The sequence below is a fragment of the Rousettus aegyptiacus genome, unplaced genomic scaffold (genome assembly GCF_014176215.1).
Source record: "Rousettus aegyptiacus isolate mRouAeg1 unplaced genomic scaffold, mRouAeg1.p scaffold_m13_p_3, whole genome shotgun sequence".
In the NCBI taxonomy this organism is placed as follows: Eukaryota; Metazoa; Chordata; class Mammalia; order Chiroptera; family Pteropodidae; genus Rousettus; species Rousettus aegyptiacus.
The window spans coordinates 115224781-115238375 of NW_023416306.1; the positions used below are offsets into that span (position 1 = coordinate 115224781).

General features: G+C 37.7%; 1 protein-coding gene across 2 annotated transcripts in view; it reads left to right on the plus strand.

Moving 5' to 3' along the window:
- CHP1 (calcineurin like EF-hand protein 1) overlaps positions 1-13595 on the plus strand; it is a 39312-nt gene that overhangs the window by 115 nt on the left and 25602 nt on the right. The window contains exons 1-2 of one of the 2 annotated variants that reach the window (XM_016152263.2): positions 74-376; positions 8041-8113. In XM_016152263.2, coding sequence (XP_016007749.1) covers positions 310-376; positions 8041-8113 — 140 coding nt within the window. In that variant the 5' untranslated portion in view covers positions 74-309. Of the gene's footprint in view, positions 1-73; positions 377-8040; positions 8114-13595 lie in introns of those variants that run through there. The other variant, XM_036217621.1, reaches the window with a different exon arrangement.

Here is a 13595-nt window from a genome sequence, read left to right on the forward strand (position 1 = left end):
GGCCGGTTGCATCACGGTTCCGGAGGCGTGGTCCGTCTTTAGCAAGACCCAGGCTGGCGCTGGGCTGATTCATTCCGGGGCTGGAGTTGGGGGAGCCGACGTCGCCTCCTGCGCCCGGCTCAGCCTCGCTTCTAATTGGCCACCTTCGGGGCCGCCCACCTGCGCGCAGCAGCCCTGGGTTCCCTCCGCGGTCCGCAGTGGTAAAGCTATCCTTTCCTTCTTGACCCCTGGCGGTTCTCTCTTTCTTCCCTCCTGCTGCCGCCGTCGCTTTTGGCACCACTGCTCCCGGAGGAGCCTTCCGGCTCGGTGATGGGGTCTCGGGCCTCCACGTTACTGCGGGATGAAGAGCTCGAAGAGATCAAGAAGGAGACTGGCTGTGAGTTCGGGTAGGGGGTAGGAACGCGGCCGGGCGCCTCTGGCTGGCTTCAAGACGAGGGCGGCGGTCAGTAAGGTCTGTAGCTGGGGTTGCGGGGGTCCTGGGCAGCCTCCAGCTCTGGGGCTTCGGGGCCGAGGGCTGGAGGACCTGTTCTTCCAGCTACAGGTACCTGGACAGGGGTTCTGGCTCTTCGTAGGGTTGTCCTTCGCCTCAAAAGTGGGAGTCGCGACCACCCTAGAGCAGACACTACTCTTTTCTCCTCTCTTTGCTCATGAAAGTCCCCCACCCGAACTTTTTTCTTTTATCTTTACTCTCACCAACCTTAAATTCAGGAACTCTGTATGGACCCTATAGAAAACATAATCCATTATTGTGACATTTCTGGGCAAGGACTTAAAGCCATCGACATCCGTGGGAAATCACAAATTCTTGCCACAATTGGAAAAATAAACACAGAAAGTAAACTTGTATAGTAAAACTTTGGAAGACGTGACCTGGTGACAGGAGACCTTTAAAGAATCAGGGGTCTGCGAGTAAAAGACTTCTGAACTTGTGAAAAAGCAGATACCTTAATAACCAGTTTTTATTTACACTGAGGATGCTTGCTGTGCTAATTTCACATATATTGATTTCTACTGTGCTGGTGTACTTTATGCAGTTGCTATGGAAATTGGATGTGCTCCAGCAATCTCAGTGTGAATTTGTACTAGGAACTGATTCTCTTTCTCATTAACCTGAACCAGGGGGCAACAGGGCTTTGGGAATCCAGAACCTCTATAAAACAGCATTGCATACATTTATATAGCCCTTGATAATGCGTACAATATTTTCTCGGTAATCCATTATGACTCTTGTATTTTACATGAGTTATGTAAGCATCTGAGATTTTTTTTTCTCATTACCGGTCTTTGATTATGAGGTGACCAGTAAGTAACTTGGTGGCCTATATGCAGATAATATAGAAGGATGCTGGGTGAACTACAGAATTACTCAGGCAGCGGTGGCTTGAGATAAATTAAATGCTGTCCTGTGTTTTCTGACAAATTCAACTTTCTAGAACCTTTGAGTTGGAAGGGATGTTATCTGGCCCGTCTTTGTCAGAGTGGTTTACTGCTTTCAGCATACCCTAACATATAGCCATCAAGACTTTCCGTAAAGTCCTTTAATGGTAATGAGATCAACACCTACCAACGCAGTCTCTTTCATGATTTTAAATGAATGACAGAAAGTAGTAAGCAGTTTATAATGTGCAGTATTTGGCCATTTGACCTTATGGTTTATTTATGACATTTTAACTCCAAGAGTAAAAATATAGGCAGTTTGGATTCATAAGCATTTTATTACATTTTGTGGCCATGACTGCTGGCCACACTTGTAAATATAAGAACTATGTTAGGTCTAAGGTGACACCAGAGTTAAAGCATTTGTGTCTAAAATTAAAAGTCACATTAATGATGAAGTGTAAACCATAGAGAGGTTGGGAAAAAGCTATGATTGTTTCAAGACGAAGGAACCAGTAACCTCATTCTGATTTATTTACATTTGACCAAGTAAAAAAGGACTGGAATGCTATAGGACTCTGGGTTATTTTACTGTGTAACTTGTGGACACAGAATTAAATATTGCTCAAGAGTTGTTTTCCTAGTTCCCCAAAATGAATCAAGCCTGAGGGAGATTCTTAACTACAACCAGTGCAAATGTATGTGTATTGAGCCAGAAAACCTAATGAAACAAGTGCTTATCGAATTTTTGCAATGTCTGTATTCACTACTATGCTGGTAGTCAAAGTGGATGGTGACAAAAGAAAGACGCCCACAACTTGGTCATGGAGATAATCTAAGAAGAGTTAGGATTAGCATCACAACATAAGGTAACTGAAATTGTGTTGCATCCCATCTGCAGAACTCAGAAAAGATAGAGGCCTTGTGGGGCTGGTCTTGTGGAGGACAGGAATCTGGCCTTGATACAAGCATGAACAGATTAGATTTGGATAAGTTAGGGTATTTTGGGTGGCTTGGAGGAGCATTCTCCCCTAGCCTGGTACACAGTCATTCCTCCACCCTGGGAGTTGAGCCATCAGTTTATCCCATCAGAAGAATTGATTTTTATTTTATTTTTTTAAATAATGTTTTCATTTTTCAATTACAGTTGACATACGTTATCATATTAGTTTTGGTTGTACATCATAGTGATTAGGCGTTTATATAACTCACAAGTTATCACCCTGATAAGTCTAGTGTCCATCTGACACCATACGTAGTTACTACAATATTATTGCAGAGTTGATTTTTAAAGCAGTAATTTTAGCATGATGCAAATGGTTTAGAAGAATAAAAACAGATACCTGAGGGTGGGGTAGAGAGATGGAATTTGTCCTATTTTCATCTTCTTTATCCATTAAGAATTTGGAGAACTATCAATCAGAAACTTCAAATTAAGAGCAAGTATAAGACAGTTCACTACTCCCTTTGCTAGTAAGAAAGTGTAGCATAACTGAGGAAAACTGACTTCACATTCAGTATGAAAGGTTTGCATTGTAATTGATGATTATATTTATTCGTTTTTCATAAGTCTAAACTGATTGGAATTCATGTATCACTAGTTTAGCTGGTATTTGAAATTTCATCTCTAAATGATTCTAGGAAAGTAATTCTAGGTAATAATTACCTGTAAGCCTCAATTTCATCTATAAATAGGAATAGTAATAGTACCTACTTTATAAGATTTTTATGGGGATTAAATGAGATAAATTATGTAAACTATTTAGAATAATGCCTGGTATACAACATGTCAGGTAAGTGTTAGCACTTATTATTTTGAACCATAGATAACAATCATCTTATTAGGAAAATACCATTTGCATGTGCTAGTTATAAAAACTGTCTAAGGCTATGTAATTAGGGATGTGACAGCATTTTATTTCTCTTTTCAGGGGGCATTTGATTAGGAATTGAGTACAAATGTTTTTCTGTTCTAAGTAAATAGAACTTTTAAATGTGTAGAAATCCTGTTATTTCTAACAATTTAGAAACACAAATAACACTTTGTGTTGGCATAATACATTTGCTATATTGTCTTTGTTCTGTTATCTTCTTTTGCACTTTAGCATTTCTATAAATTAAAGCTCATTTGAAGAGAAGTTGACATTGGGGGAAGGTCACAGGTGTCTTGAGAGTTTCTGTAATCTCTACCCCTAGTTCACTTAACTGTAGTAATTACCTTTGAATTATTTAAATCTTTTTTTTTAAAAAAATAGCCACTTAATCTTTGAGGAATAATTTATACCAACTGAGTAATAATGAATGCAGATATCTTTATGTTTTGTCTCTAACTTCTGGTGTGTGTCATTTGTTATGGGGAGGGTGTTGAACCGATTTAGGAAGCAAGTTGTACAGGCTGGTGAGATTTTGTTTGATGGATGTAGTGATGATAGAACTAATATGGGTTTCTCTACAATTGCAACAAAGAACAAGCCTGGCAAAGGCAATTGCTCGAGAATCTCCTGGGCTAGAATGTAAGTACAAGTTCAACTTGAGGCTGCTAATACCTCTAAATGCCATACCATAGTTCCTGAAAGTTCTTCTGGCTCCTATTGAAATAGAAATGCACATATAACTAACACTTTTAGCTGGTTTGGGCTAAGTGTTTTTGTAAAGCTCTATACTTTTTTCCCAACTTATTCTGAAAAATTTCAAATATATAGAAAAGTTAAAATAGTATAATGAACATTTATATACCTTCCCCCTTAATTCAACAGTTGTTAACAGTTTGCTATATTTGTTTGATCTATTTGTATATTTTTTTGATGTACCAGTTAAAAATTGCAGATATTGGAACTCTTCATCCGTAAATACTTTTGCATGTATCTTTTGAAAATGGAGATTTTTTTTTTTCTATATAACCACAATACTATTATTACATCTAGGAAAGTTGACAATAATTTTATTATACTATCTACCATTCAGTCTATAGTTTTTTTTTTTTTTTTTTTTAATCCTTTAAGTCTCTTCTAATCTATAGATTCCTTGAAGTCCTCTTGTCAAGGGGAACACGGGAAATGTTGGAATGCAGTGTGTTCAGGAGAAATGGTTAGGGGTGCAGGCTTCAAAATCTTAATCTTTTATCTAGAACTGTTACTGAACTCAAGGGGTTCATTTGCCTGTGGCCATCAAAGGCCAGTGAGACACAGACATGAACTTTCTTTGCAGCAAAGATAGTAAAGGTTTATTCAAGGAAATGACTCCAAGCCTGGAGACACAGGTGAGCTAGAGCTCAAAGACCTGGCTCCCCTACAGCCTCTAGGGGATAGGTTATATATTAGTCATGGTAGCTAAGGGAGTAGGGGTCGGGGGCTTTACTGATTGTCAGGGCTAAGGTAGGAGGTAGTTGATAATTGCATCATCAAGGTAGGTCTGTTTGGTTTCAAGGGGATGTGGTTGGTGAGGGGGGGGGTCACTCCACCTTTATGGCTCCAGCTGAAACCCAACTGAGGTCAAGATGTTATCTGTGGTTAGACTTAAACTGTTTCTGACTGTAGGGCTATTTGATGTTGACTAGAATCCAGTATCCTAAGGCTTAACAATTAAGGGAGTGGTCATGCAATGTGTGCAAAGGTGGAAGGATAAGGAAAGAAAAGCAAGTGAGTCATGGTGCTGTAAGACTTGACAAGGCCAGTTTGAATCTAGGAGGAAGAAAAGAGAAAGTAAGTTTAAAAAAGAGAAGTTTTTGCACGGTTACATTACCTTTTTTGATTGCACTTGCATGCTTTGCCTAGGTTATCAGTCTTTTCTGCATTAAGATTTAGGAGAAAGGCAAGGGTAAAATAACTTTTTTCTTCCTCTGTTTTCATTTTTATTTTTCCCTCTGCCATTACTCCATAGTGCTTAGCACTTCTTCGAAATGCCTTCCTCTGGGCTTGAGGCAGTGATGATAGAAAGATGATTAAAAGATAGATGTGTAGTTAGGGTCTTCTAAGTAATCTTTGAGTAATATAAAATAATTATTTGCCCATCAGTATAGAAAAATACAGCTACATTCAAGACATGTTCGTGTGTACAGCCATTTCAGAGAGCAATTATCAACTTTTTAGACTTTCGCTGAATTGTGCAGGTTTGGAGCACCTGTCCTGCTAGCCTAGTGCCTTCTGGCGACAATACTGGAAATTTGTCCTGCCTTTATTTGTGGCAATTCCAATACATTTCTGCTCTTTGAAGTTGCTCCAAGCTCTGTGCCTTGAAGATTGTTTTATATTCTTGATTATGGTGGATTTAGCACCTAAAGCTTTAAATCTTTTTTTCTTTCTCCCTTGCCCGCCTCTCCCCTTTCCTCTTCTTCTTTGTTAACAATATCATAGCATTAGTTCTAGAAATTTAGGAGATATATTGAAATGTGATCATATTGATTTGTGTAAAGTTGATACTTGATCATATATTTCTTCACTAATTTCCATATTGCTCAGTGCACCTGTGGGGTGTAATGTTTTACCAGTACTTTAAGGGAATTTTAAAAAATCATAAGAGGTTTCAGTGCCTAGTTTTTTCAGATGATGATCTAGATTAGAAAGCTGTCTGATGCCTCATTTATTAGTTGAAAGGGTTAGACTAGGTGACAACATTCCTTCCAATTTTAAAATTGCATACATCGCTGTTCATACTTATAGATACACATATGGAATTTCTAGAACGATCCACAAGAAACTGGTAATAGTGTTTGCCTCTGGCAAGGGAGACTGGGAAACTCATTCGTTGGGGAAATTTCTCAATTTGAATGTTTTCCTTGGTAAAGAAAAGTAATCTGAAACATAATATTCTACCAAAATATGACACAGTGGACTAATATTATGTGGTTATTAAAAAGGACTCCAAAGCAATATAGAAAAATTATGAATTAATAAATGCAAAGTAGGGATTATAACTATGTAAAATATATGTGATATTGGATGGTATATGAAGAAATGAAAACAGTGGTGAGATCGTGAACAAATTTTTTTTTCAGAAAAATCTTTTGAGAAAGTTAGTCATTCATTAACTGACTTATTTTTGTTAAACTAAAGGGAACATGAGTTCTAGAGCAGCCTTTGAGGCCCGAGGCCAACACCAGGGTAAACTGGTCATGTTCCTGAAGAAAATGGCTATGGCTGGCAGAGTCCGGAGAAAGGTGGAGATTAATTAGTGTAACAGTAAACTTACTTTCAGGCTCACGATGTAAGGATGATGATGATAATAGCTAACCTGGAGTGCTTACCATGTGCTAGACACTTTGCCAAGCACTTTGCTCTCATGGCCTCAGTTAGTTCACTCCATAGACCTGTTTACTCACCCCTCATTGGTAAGCAGTGGTGCCATGAATGGAATCAGTTTGTGTACCTGACCCTCACAACACTACTTTGTACACTGAGCTCTTCACACTTGCCTGGCTGGCAGAAAGGTCCACAGTGCTTCCTTAGTGCCTGGACCCCTGCTGGCTCTTCCCTAGCTGGAAATGATTTGGCCTTCTTTGCTTTTGCCCTCCTTGGATAGCTAGTACAGCACAGAGCCCAGCTTGGGATGAAACCTGATGCCAAAGCATTCACAGCCACACCTAGTGTGTCTCTTCAGCCTAGCTCTGGGCCACTTGCTTCCTGCTTCTGCTTCTCCTGCTGTGCCCCTGTTTACTTTGTCCCATTGTTCCTAAAACTACTAGTAGTTTTCTTTTGTGAGCTGGGGGAGGAGGACAACTATCATAACTACTTCGGCCACCCCTTTGAACCTTAGTACAGCCTGAGACAAGGTCCACACTTGCCATACCTTTTTTGGCTATTGTCTTTTCTCCTATGATAACTCTTTTTTTCCCCTTGTACCACCAATCTGCCAGGAGACTTTCCCAGAAATTCCTTTTTTGCACTGTTCAAAGTTTTATTGTTATTACCTCATTTTAATTGCCAGCTCCTGCCTGAGTTGATCTAAAATGAAGAGCACAAAAACTTTCTTGTAGCCGTCGTCTCATAACGTAACAGTTTTACAGATTGTCTTATTTTTTTGGACCCCATTCCTTTACTGAGAACTTAGTGGAATTCATGCAGTCATAGCTGACTCAAAGCTGTGGTGATCTTTTACTGAAAGAAAGATCAGTACTGAGGGAAAAGATCAAGCCACTAATGCAGCAGTAAACCAGATTTTAAAAATAGAATCTGTTTGATGTGCCCCGATCTTAAATTCAGTACAAGTTACCTACCCAGCAGTGCCAGCCTAAAACATCAAAATGATTAATAAGTATGTGTTTTTAATCAAAGGATGAATTTTTATAGCTCCTAAGTCAGGGCACTGAAAGATGAAAGTTTCACAATTTTTTTTAAAACTAGAATTGCATTTGGGTTGTTAAATCTTAACCACCTAAATAATATTTAACACATAGTCTTAAGCAAATCTATATACTTCATTCCTGAGAGTCAATTTTGATTGCTCTTGATTTAGTTTATTTTCTAATTTCTTAAATTCTTCAGCTTTTGTTTTCTGCTTTGACATTCTAGAGATGAGTTAGAGTTGAGACGTCTCCCCGTTTTGCTCACTTTGAAGCATTCAGTGGTGGGCTCAGACCAGCAAGACAGCTGGCTTCTCCAGGGCCCCAGGGGTTCAGTTTGATTGGAGGGCAACTTCTCCAATTGGGACTAATTTTGTGTTCTTTAGTTTCCCACAGTCAGATCACCCGCCTCTACAGCCGGTTCACTAGCCTGGACAAAGGAGAGAACGGGACTCTCAGGTAGGCAGTTTCTTTCTTTATATTCTGGCAAGGACTGAATAGCTGCCTTTATCCCAAGGGCAGGCAGGCATGGTAGGCAACCAGCCTGTGGAGAGCAGGGACCATTTTTTTCACTGGTCTTTGAGTATCATTTACCCAAAAGAGAGTTAAATTAACAGAACAACATTACATTTATCACTAGGTGTTTGCTTCTTTACTCCAATTCCCCTTAGTTTGAGTGGCCATTATTCTGGTCCTAAGAAAGTAATTTTGAGAATTTCAGCTCTCTTTGCTTGATTTTTCCTATAGCCCTTTCCCAAACGTATTAGCTTTTAGAAAGTTGACCCATAGCCATCCAAGGTGTCAGGTTGTTTTGTCCTCTCTCCTCTCATTTTCCAAAACAACCATTAACCCTAGAGTACATCACTTTATATGTACTAATGTTAGATAAGATGTTCAGTATTTTAGTCCAGAACAGTGGTTCTCGACTAAGGGCTATTTTGCCCCTAGGTAGCAAAAATGTATGGAGACATTTTCAATTGTCATGACTGGGGAATGCTACTCTTGTCTAGAGGCCAGGAATGATGCTAAACATCCTACAATGCACAGGACATCGTCTCACAACAAAGAATTATTCTGCCCTGAATGTCAGAAGTGCCACCAATCTAGAGTCAGTATATGATTTCATAGTAATGTAATGCTATATCATTTTATATTTGTAATTGTCTTATTGTTAAATTAAATACTTCCTTACCACCACCTTACAACCTAACTCTCAGCAACAGCTTTTATTATTGTCGTTCCTTAGATTTGATTGACTGGTATAGGCTAAAGCTGCTTGCCTTTCTGGTGGCAGGCAGGAAACAGTTTAGGACTTTATTTGGAAGGCTTCTAGTACAGTTATGAGATGTAGCATAAAGGAGGAAAGAAGATAGTTGCTAAGTTTTTGTACATAATTCTCAGGCAGAAGAGCTAAAGAATGCTGGTAAATCCACAGGGACATGTTTGCTCAAGGCAAAATCTGCAGTCAGCAGAAGCTGGATTGAACAAAACCATACTGCACAGCCGTGAAAGTCAATGACTATGGAATACCTACTGTGTACAAAGCCCACACTATGTGCATTTTATTTTTTGAATTGAAGTAGAAGACACATAACCTAAAATGTACCATTTTAAAGTGTACAATACAGTGACATTAAGTATATTCACAATATTATGTAACCATAACCACTGTCTAGTTCCAAAACATTTTCATCACAGATGGAAACCCCTTACTCATTAAGCAGTTACTTCTTATTTTTCCTTAGTGATTGTCCCTGGCAACCACTAATCTTTCTTTCTCTCTCTGGAGATTTCATATAAATGGAATCATACAGTATATGGCCTTTTGCAACTGGCTTCTTTTATTTAACATGATGTTTTCAAGGTTCTTCCATGTTATACCATATATCAGTATATCGTTCCTTTTTATGGCTGAATAATATTATTCTATTGTATGTATATACCAAATTTTGCCTATCCATTCATTGGTTGGTGGACATTTGGGTCGTTTACACCTTTAGGCTATTAAGTATAGTGCTACTATGAACATTTTTGTGTAGACATATGTTTTAATTCTCTTGAGCATATATCTAGGAGTAGAATTTGGGTCTGTGATAATTTTATGCTTAATTAACCAAGGAACCACCAAACTTTTCTGAAGCAGCTGTACCATTTTACATTCGTATCAGCAGTGTATGAGGGTTCAAACTTATCTATATCCTCACTAACACTTATTTATCTATCTTTTAATTTTAAGCATCCTAGTGGGTGTGAGTGGTATATCTCATTGTGGTTTTGATTTGCATTTCCCTAGTAGCTAATGATGTTGAGCATGGCTGGTTTATCATTTGTATATCTTCTTTGGAAAATGTCTTCACATCCTTTGCCTGTTTTTTAATTGGATTATTTGCCTTTTTGTTGTTGAGTTGCAAGAGTTCTTTTTATAGTCTAACTATTAGACCCTTTTCAGGTATGATTTGCAAGTATTCTGTAGATTCTTTTCACTCTATATTGTTTCTTAAAATACAGAAGTTTTAGATTTTGATGAACTCCAATCATCTGATTTTTCTTTAGGTACATGTGCTTTTGGTGTCACATCTAAGAAACCATTGCCAATCCAAGGTCATGAAGATTTACTCCTATATTTTCTTCTAAGAGTTTTATAGTTTTAGCTCTTATATTTCAGTCTTTGATTCATTTTTGAGTTATTTTGTGTGTGTGTGTGTGTGTGTGTGTATATATATATATATACGTATTTTTGTATACCTATACAAAATGCATATAATATATATGGTAGGAGGTAAGAGTCAAACTTTATTTTTTTGCATGTGGAAATCCGTTTCCAGCACCATTTGTTAGACTACGTAAATTTGCAGTTGAAAAATAAACTAGACTAGAAATCTCTACTTTTTTTTTCTTTCAGCTCCAATATTTGAATAATTTGCTTGAGTTTGGAATTACATCTTCATAAATTCAGATTTAATTACTAAGTAAAGATATAGATTTGGATTAGTTGTGAGTCCTTTTTTTCTTTGTAGAAAGTGCATGATAGAAGGTGCATGATTTGTAAATGTGTATGTTTTAATCACTTTCACTATTTGCTGGAAAACAATGGAAAAGCTTTTGTAAAAGGAAATGTTTCTCCTTAGAAAGGGATGAAAACTTTCCAGGTGTCAGCTAGTCTTACTTTTCCTTAATATCTAGGTAAGATTTGCTCAACCTCTAAAACACCATTTCATACTGTAGAAAGCCAGTAAATTAACTCACTCATTTGATAGATTTTATTAAGTGCCTGTGATGTACTGAGCACTGTTCTCAGTGCTGGTTTTTACAAATTCTTGGTGGGAGAAGAGGTAGTAGGAAGCACTGGTGTAATTTGTTATTTCTTAGTTACCTGGAGCTAACTGATTTTTTTGTGTGTGCTCAGCTTTACAGAGCACTGGGTTTTAAATCTGTTCTTTAGTCTCCATCATGGTGTAGATTAAAATACAGGAGAAGCCCCAAGCCACCATGAATGCAAGAAGAAATTACCTCATTGTACTACATAGTAAACAACTAACATATATATGTAAATCATTTTGTTGTACCCACCATCTTATTACACTGTCTTTCCTTCTTCCCCAACCCCATTTTCTCTTCTGCTTCCTTCATCCTTAAAGTTTACCTGGTAAACTCTGAATTTTTCTGTGATACAGAATAATTTAGTTTTTCCAGCCTTTTACTGCCAAACTCAGCTCAGGGCCTATCTTGACCTTTCCAGAACCCATCAGGGCACTCAGCCTAATACAGGTGACCTCTAACTCTTTTGTTACCTGGATCAGGCTCCACTTTCTTAAGAAGGTTATTAGGAGAAACATTTTCCCTTCTACATTTTAACTTTCCTCTTTCAAGATGCTCCATATCTTGGGTCTGAAGCCAAATTCTGCAGAGTGATAGGCGATATAGTGTACTGTCCAAAGCATTCTGTCCTTTGTAGTGACAGTCCCTTGGGGACATAAAGCAGAAACTATAGAAGGCTTTGGTTAGAAATGGAGCTTCCACAAAGTGCTGTCAGACATTCTCCCCAAAGTGTGTTTTACAGAACACTAGTTCCTTGGTCTACCAATAAGTGTCGTGTTAAGAAAAGAAAAGTTACCAACTCAGCTTTGTGAAAGCTCGATGAATAGGACTAAATTGGCTTCCTTATAATGGGATTTCCCAGCATCTTTAATATGCTCAAATGAATTGGGGATCTTCAAGAGGGGAGTATTGTAAACAGTATTTGCCAAAATGATTTGCTATTTCCCTTTAGACTCCTGTTCATATTGGTATTTCATAGGATGTAAAAAGATTCTGTAACTTCACACATCTTACTTTCTTTAGATGTCATTATTTAGAGTGAAGTATACCCCTGCTGTTGAAATTGGGCTTTCTAAAAAGTAAGCTGAGTCTGAAGTAGTCCTTTGTAGGTCAGGTCAAGATGAGAGAACCTGGTCAGCATCTGAATACAAAGATGATTTCTTTTGATTAAGTGTCCTCTATGCTGATCTAATCCCTGGTATTAAAAGTTAGGATAATGATTACTCTTTGGGAAGGGGAACAGGTAGAGACAAAGGGAACATGAAGGAGATATCTGGGTACTCACAATATTCATTTTCTTGATTTGGGTGAAAGTTATAATCTTCATGAAAATTCATTGTGACAAATGCTTGTGATTTGTACTGTTTTCTTTATGTTATGCTTTAATAAAAGTTTACTTTAAAAATATTCCCTTTCTTGAACAATTTTAATATTGGGTCTCTCAGATAATACTTTCACTCAAATAATACCATGATGAAAAATATTCCTGGACATTAAATCATGAGGTTAAGTTGAGTACAGGAGACAGTTTAGATTAGCTAAACTCTATAAGAAGTTATTTCTGGGAATTGGTAGTTGACTGTCTTGTTACATATCACTTAAAGATCACCCGTAAATTTTAGGAGATTGTGTCCTGCATGGTAGCCATTTATCTGCTTAAACATTAAGTGCTTTGGAGGTTCATTTTCTTGTTTAACTTTATCCAGAGGACAGATAATTTCAATATTCTGGACAAGCACTTGCTTTGTACACCGTGGTATCAGTCATTCCAGAATGGAGTTTCATACATGAGAACCATGATGCCGATCTAATTCTCATTCTTTTAGTAGATAATCTTTTTCCCCCTCTCTGAAAGTTTCAAATATCTCCTTTTGATGTTCTAAATTTTACAATGATGTACCTTTTTGTGGGTTATTTTTTATTCATTGCTTAGTATTAGGGGGACCTTCTCAATCTAAAAATAGGTCTTTTAGCTAGGAATTTTTTCCTCTCTTATTTCTTTGATAATTTTCTTCCCTCTCCTTTCTTTATTGTTCTTTATGACATTTCTGTTGGTTGGCTATTGGAGTACAGTGATACAACTTTTCTCTCAAGTTTTCTAGCTGTTTGACATTTTCCTTTGCTTTCTGAAAGATATCCTTGAATTTATTTTTTTATCCTTTTTATGAACATTTTTAGACCACAGTCATTTTTAATTTCTAAGAAATTTTTGTTCTCTGACCCATGCTTTATCATAGTAGTTATTTTCGTCTTACTGATGTAAAAACTTATCAAATGTCTGTTGGGTTACTTAATAGAATCTTTCAGAACTCTCTTTTGTTCCCTAAATTATTATTTCTGTTCATCTTGATCCTACTCTTTTGTGCTATTAATTTTCCCAGAATACCTGGTGAGCCCTGGTTGTCCATTCATAGTTATGAAAAAGCCTGGATAGATTATTGTAGAAAATTGACATGGGGTTGTTTCTCCATGGGTCTTTCACTTCTATACTCAGAGTAGGACAAATAAGTTGGTGGAGCTCACTTTAGGGTATGTGGTCAGGAAGCAAGGGGACAGATTTACAACCCCCTTCCCAGGTAAAAGGGGGTGGGGAACCAACGTCCTGAGGGGACCAACTTCCCAC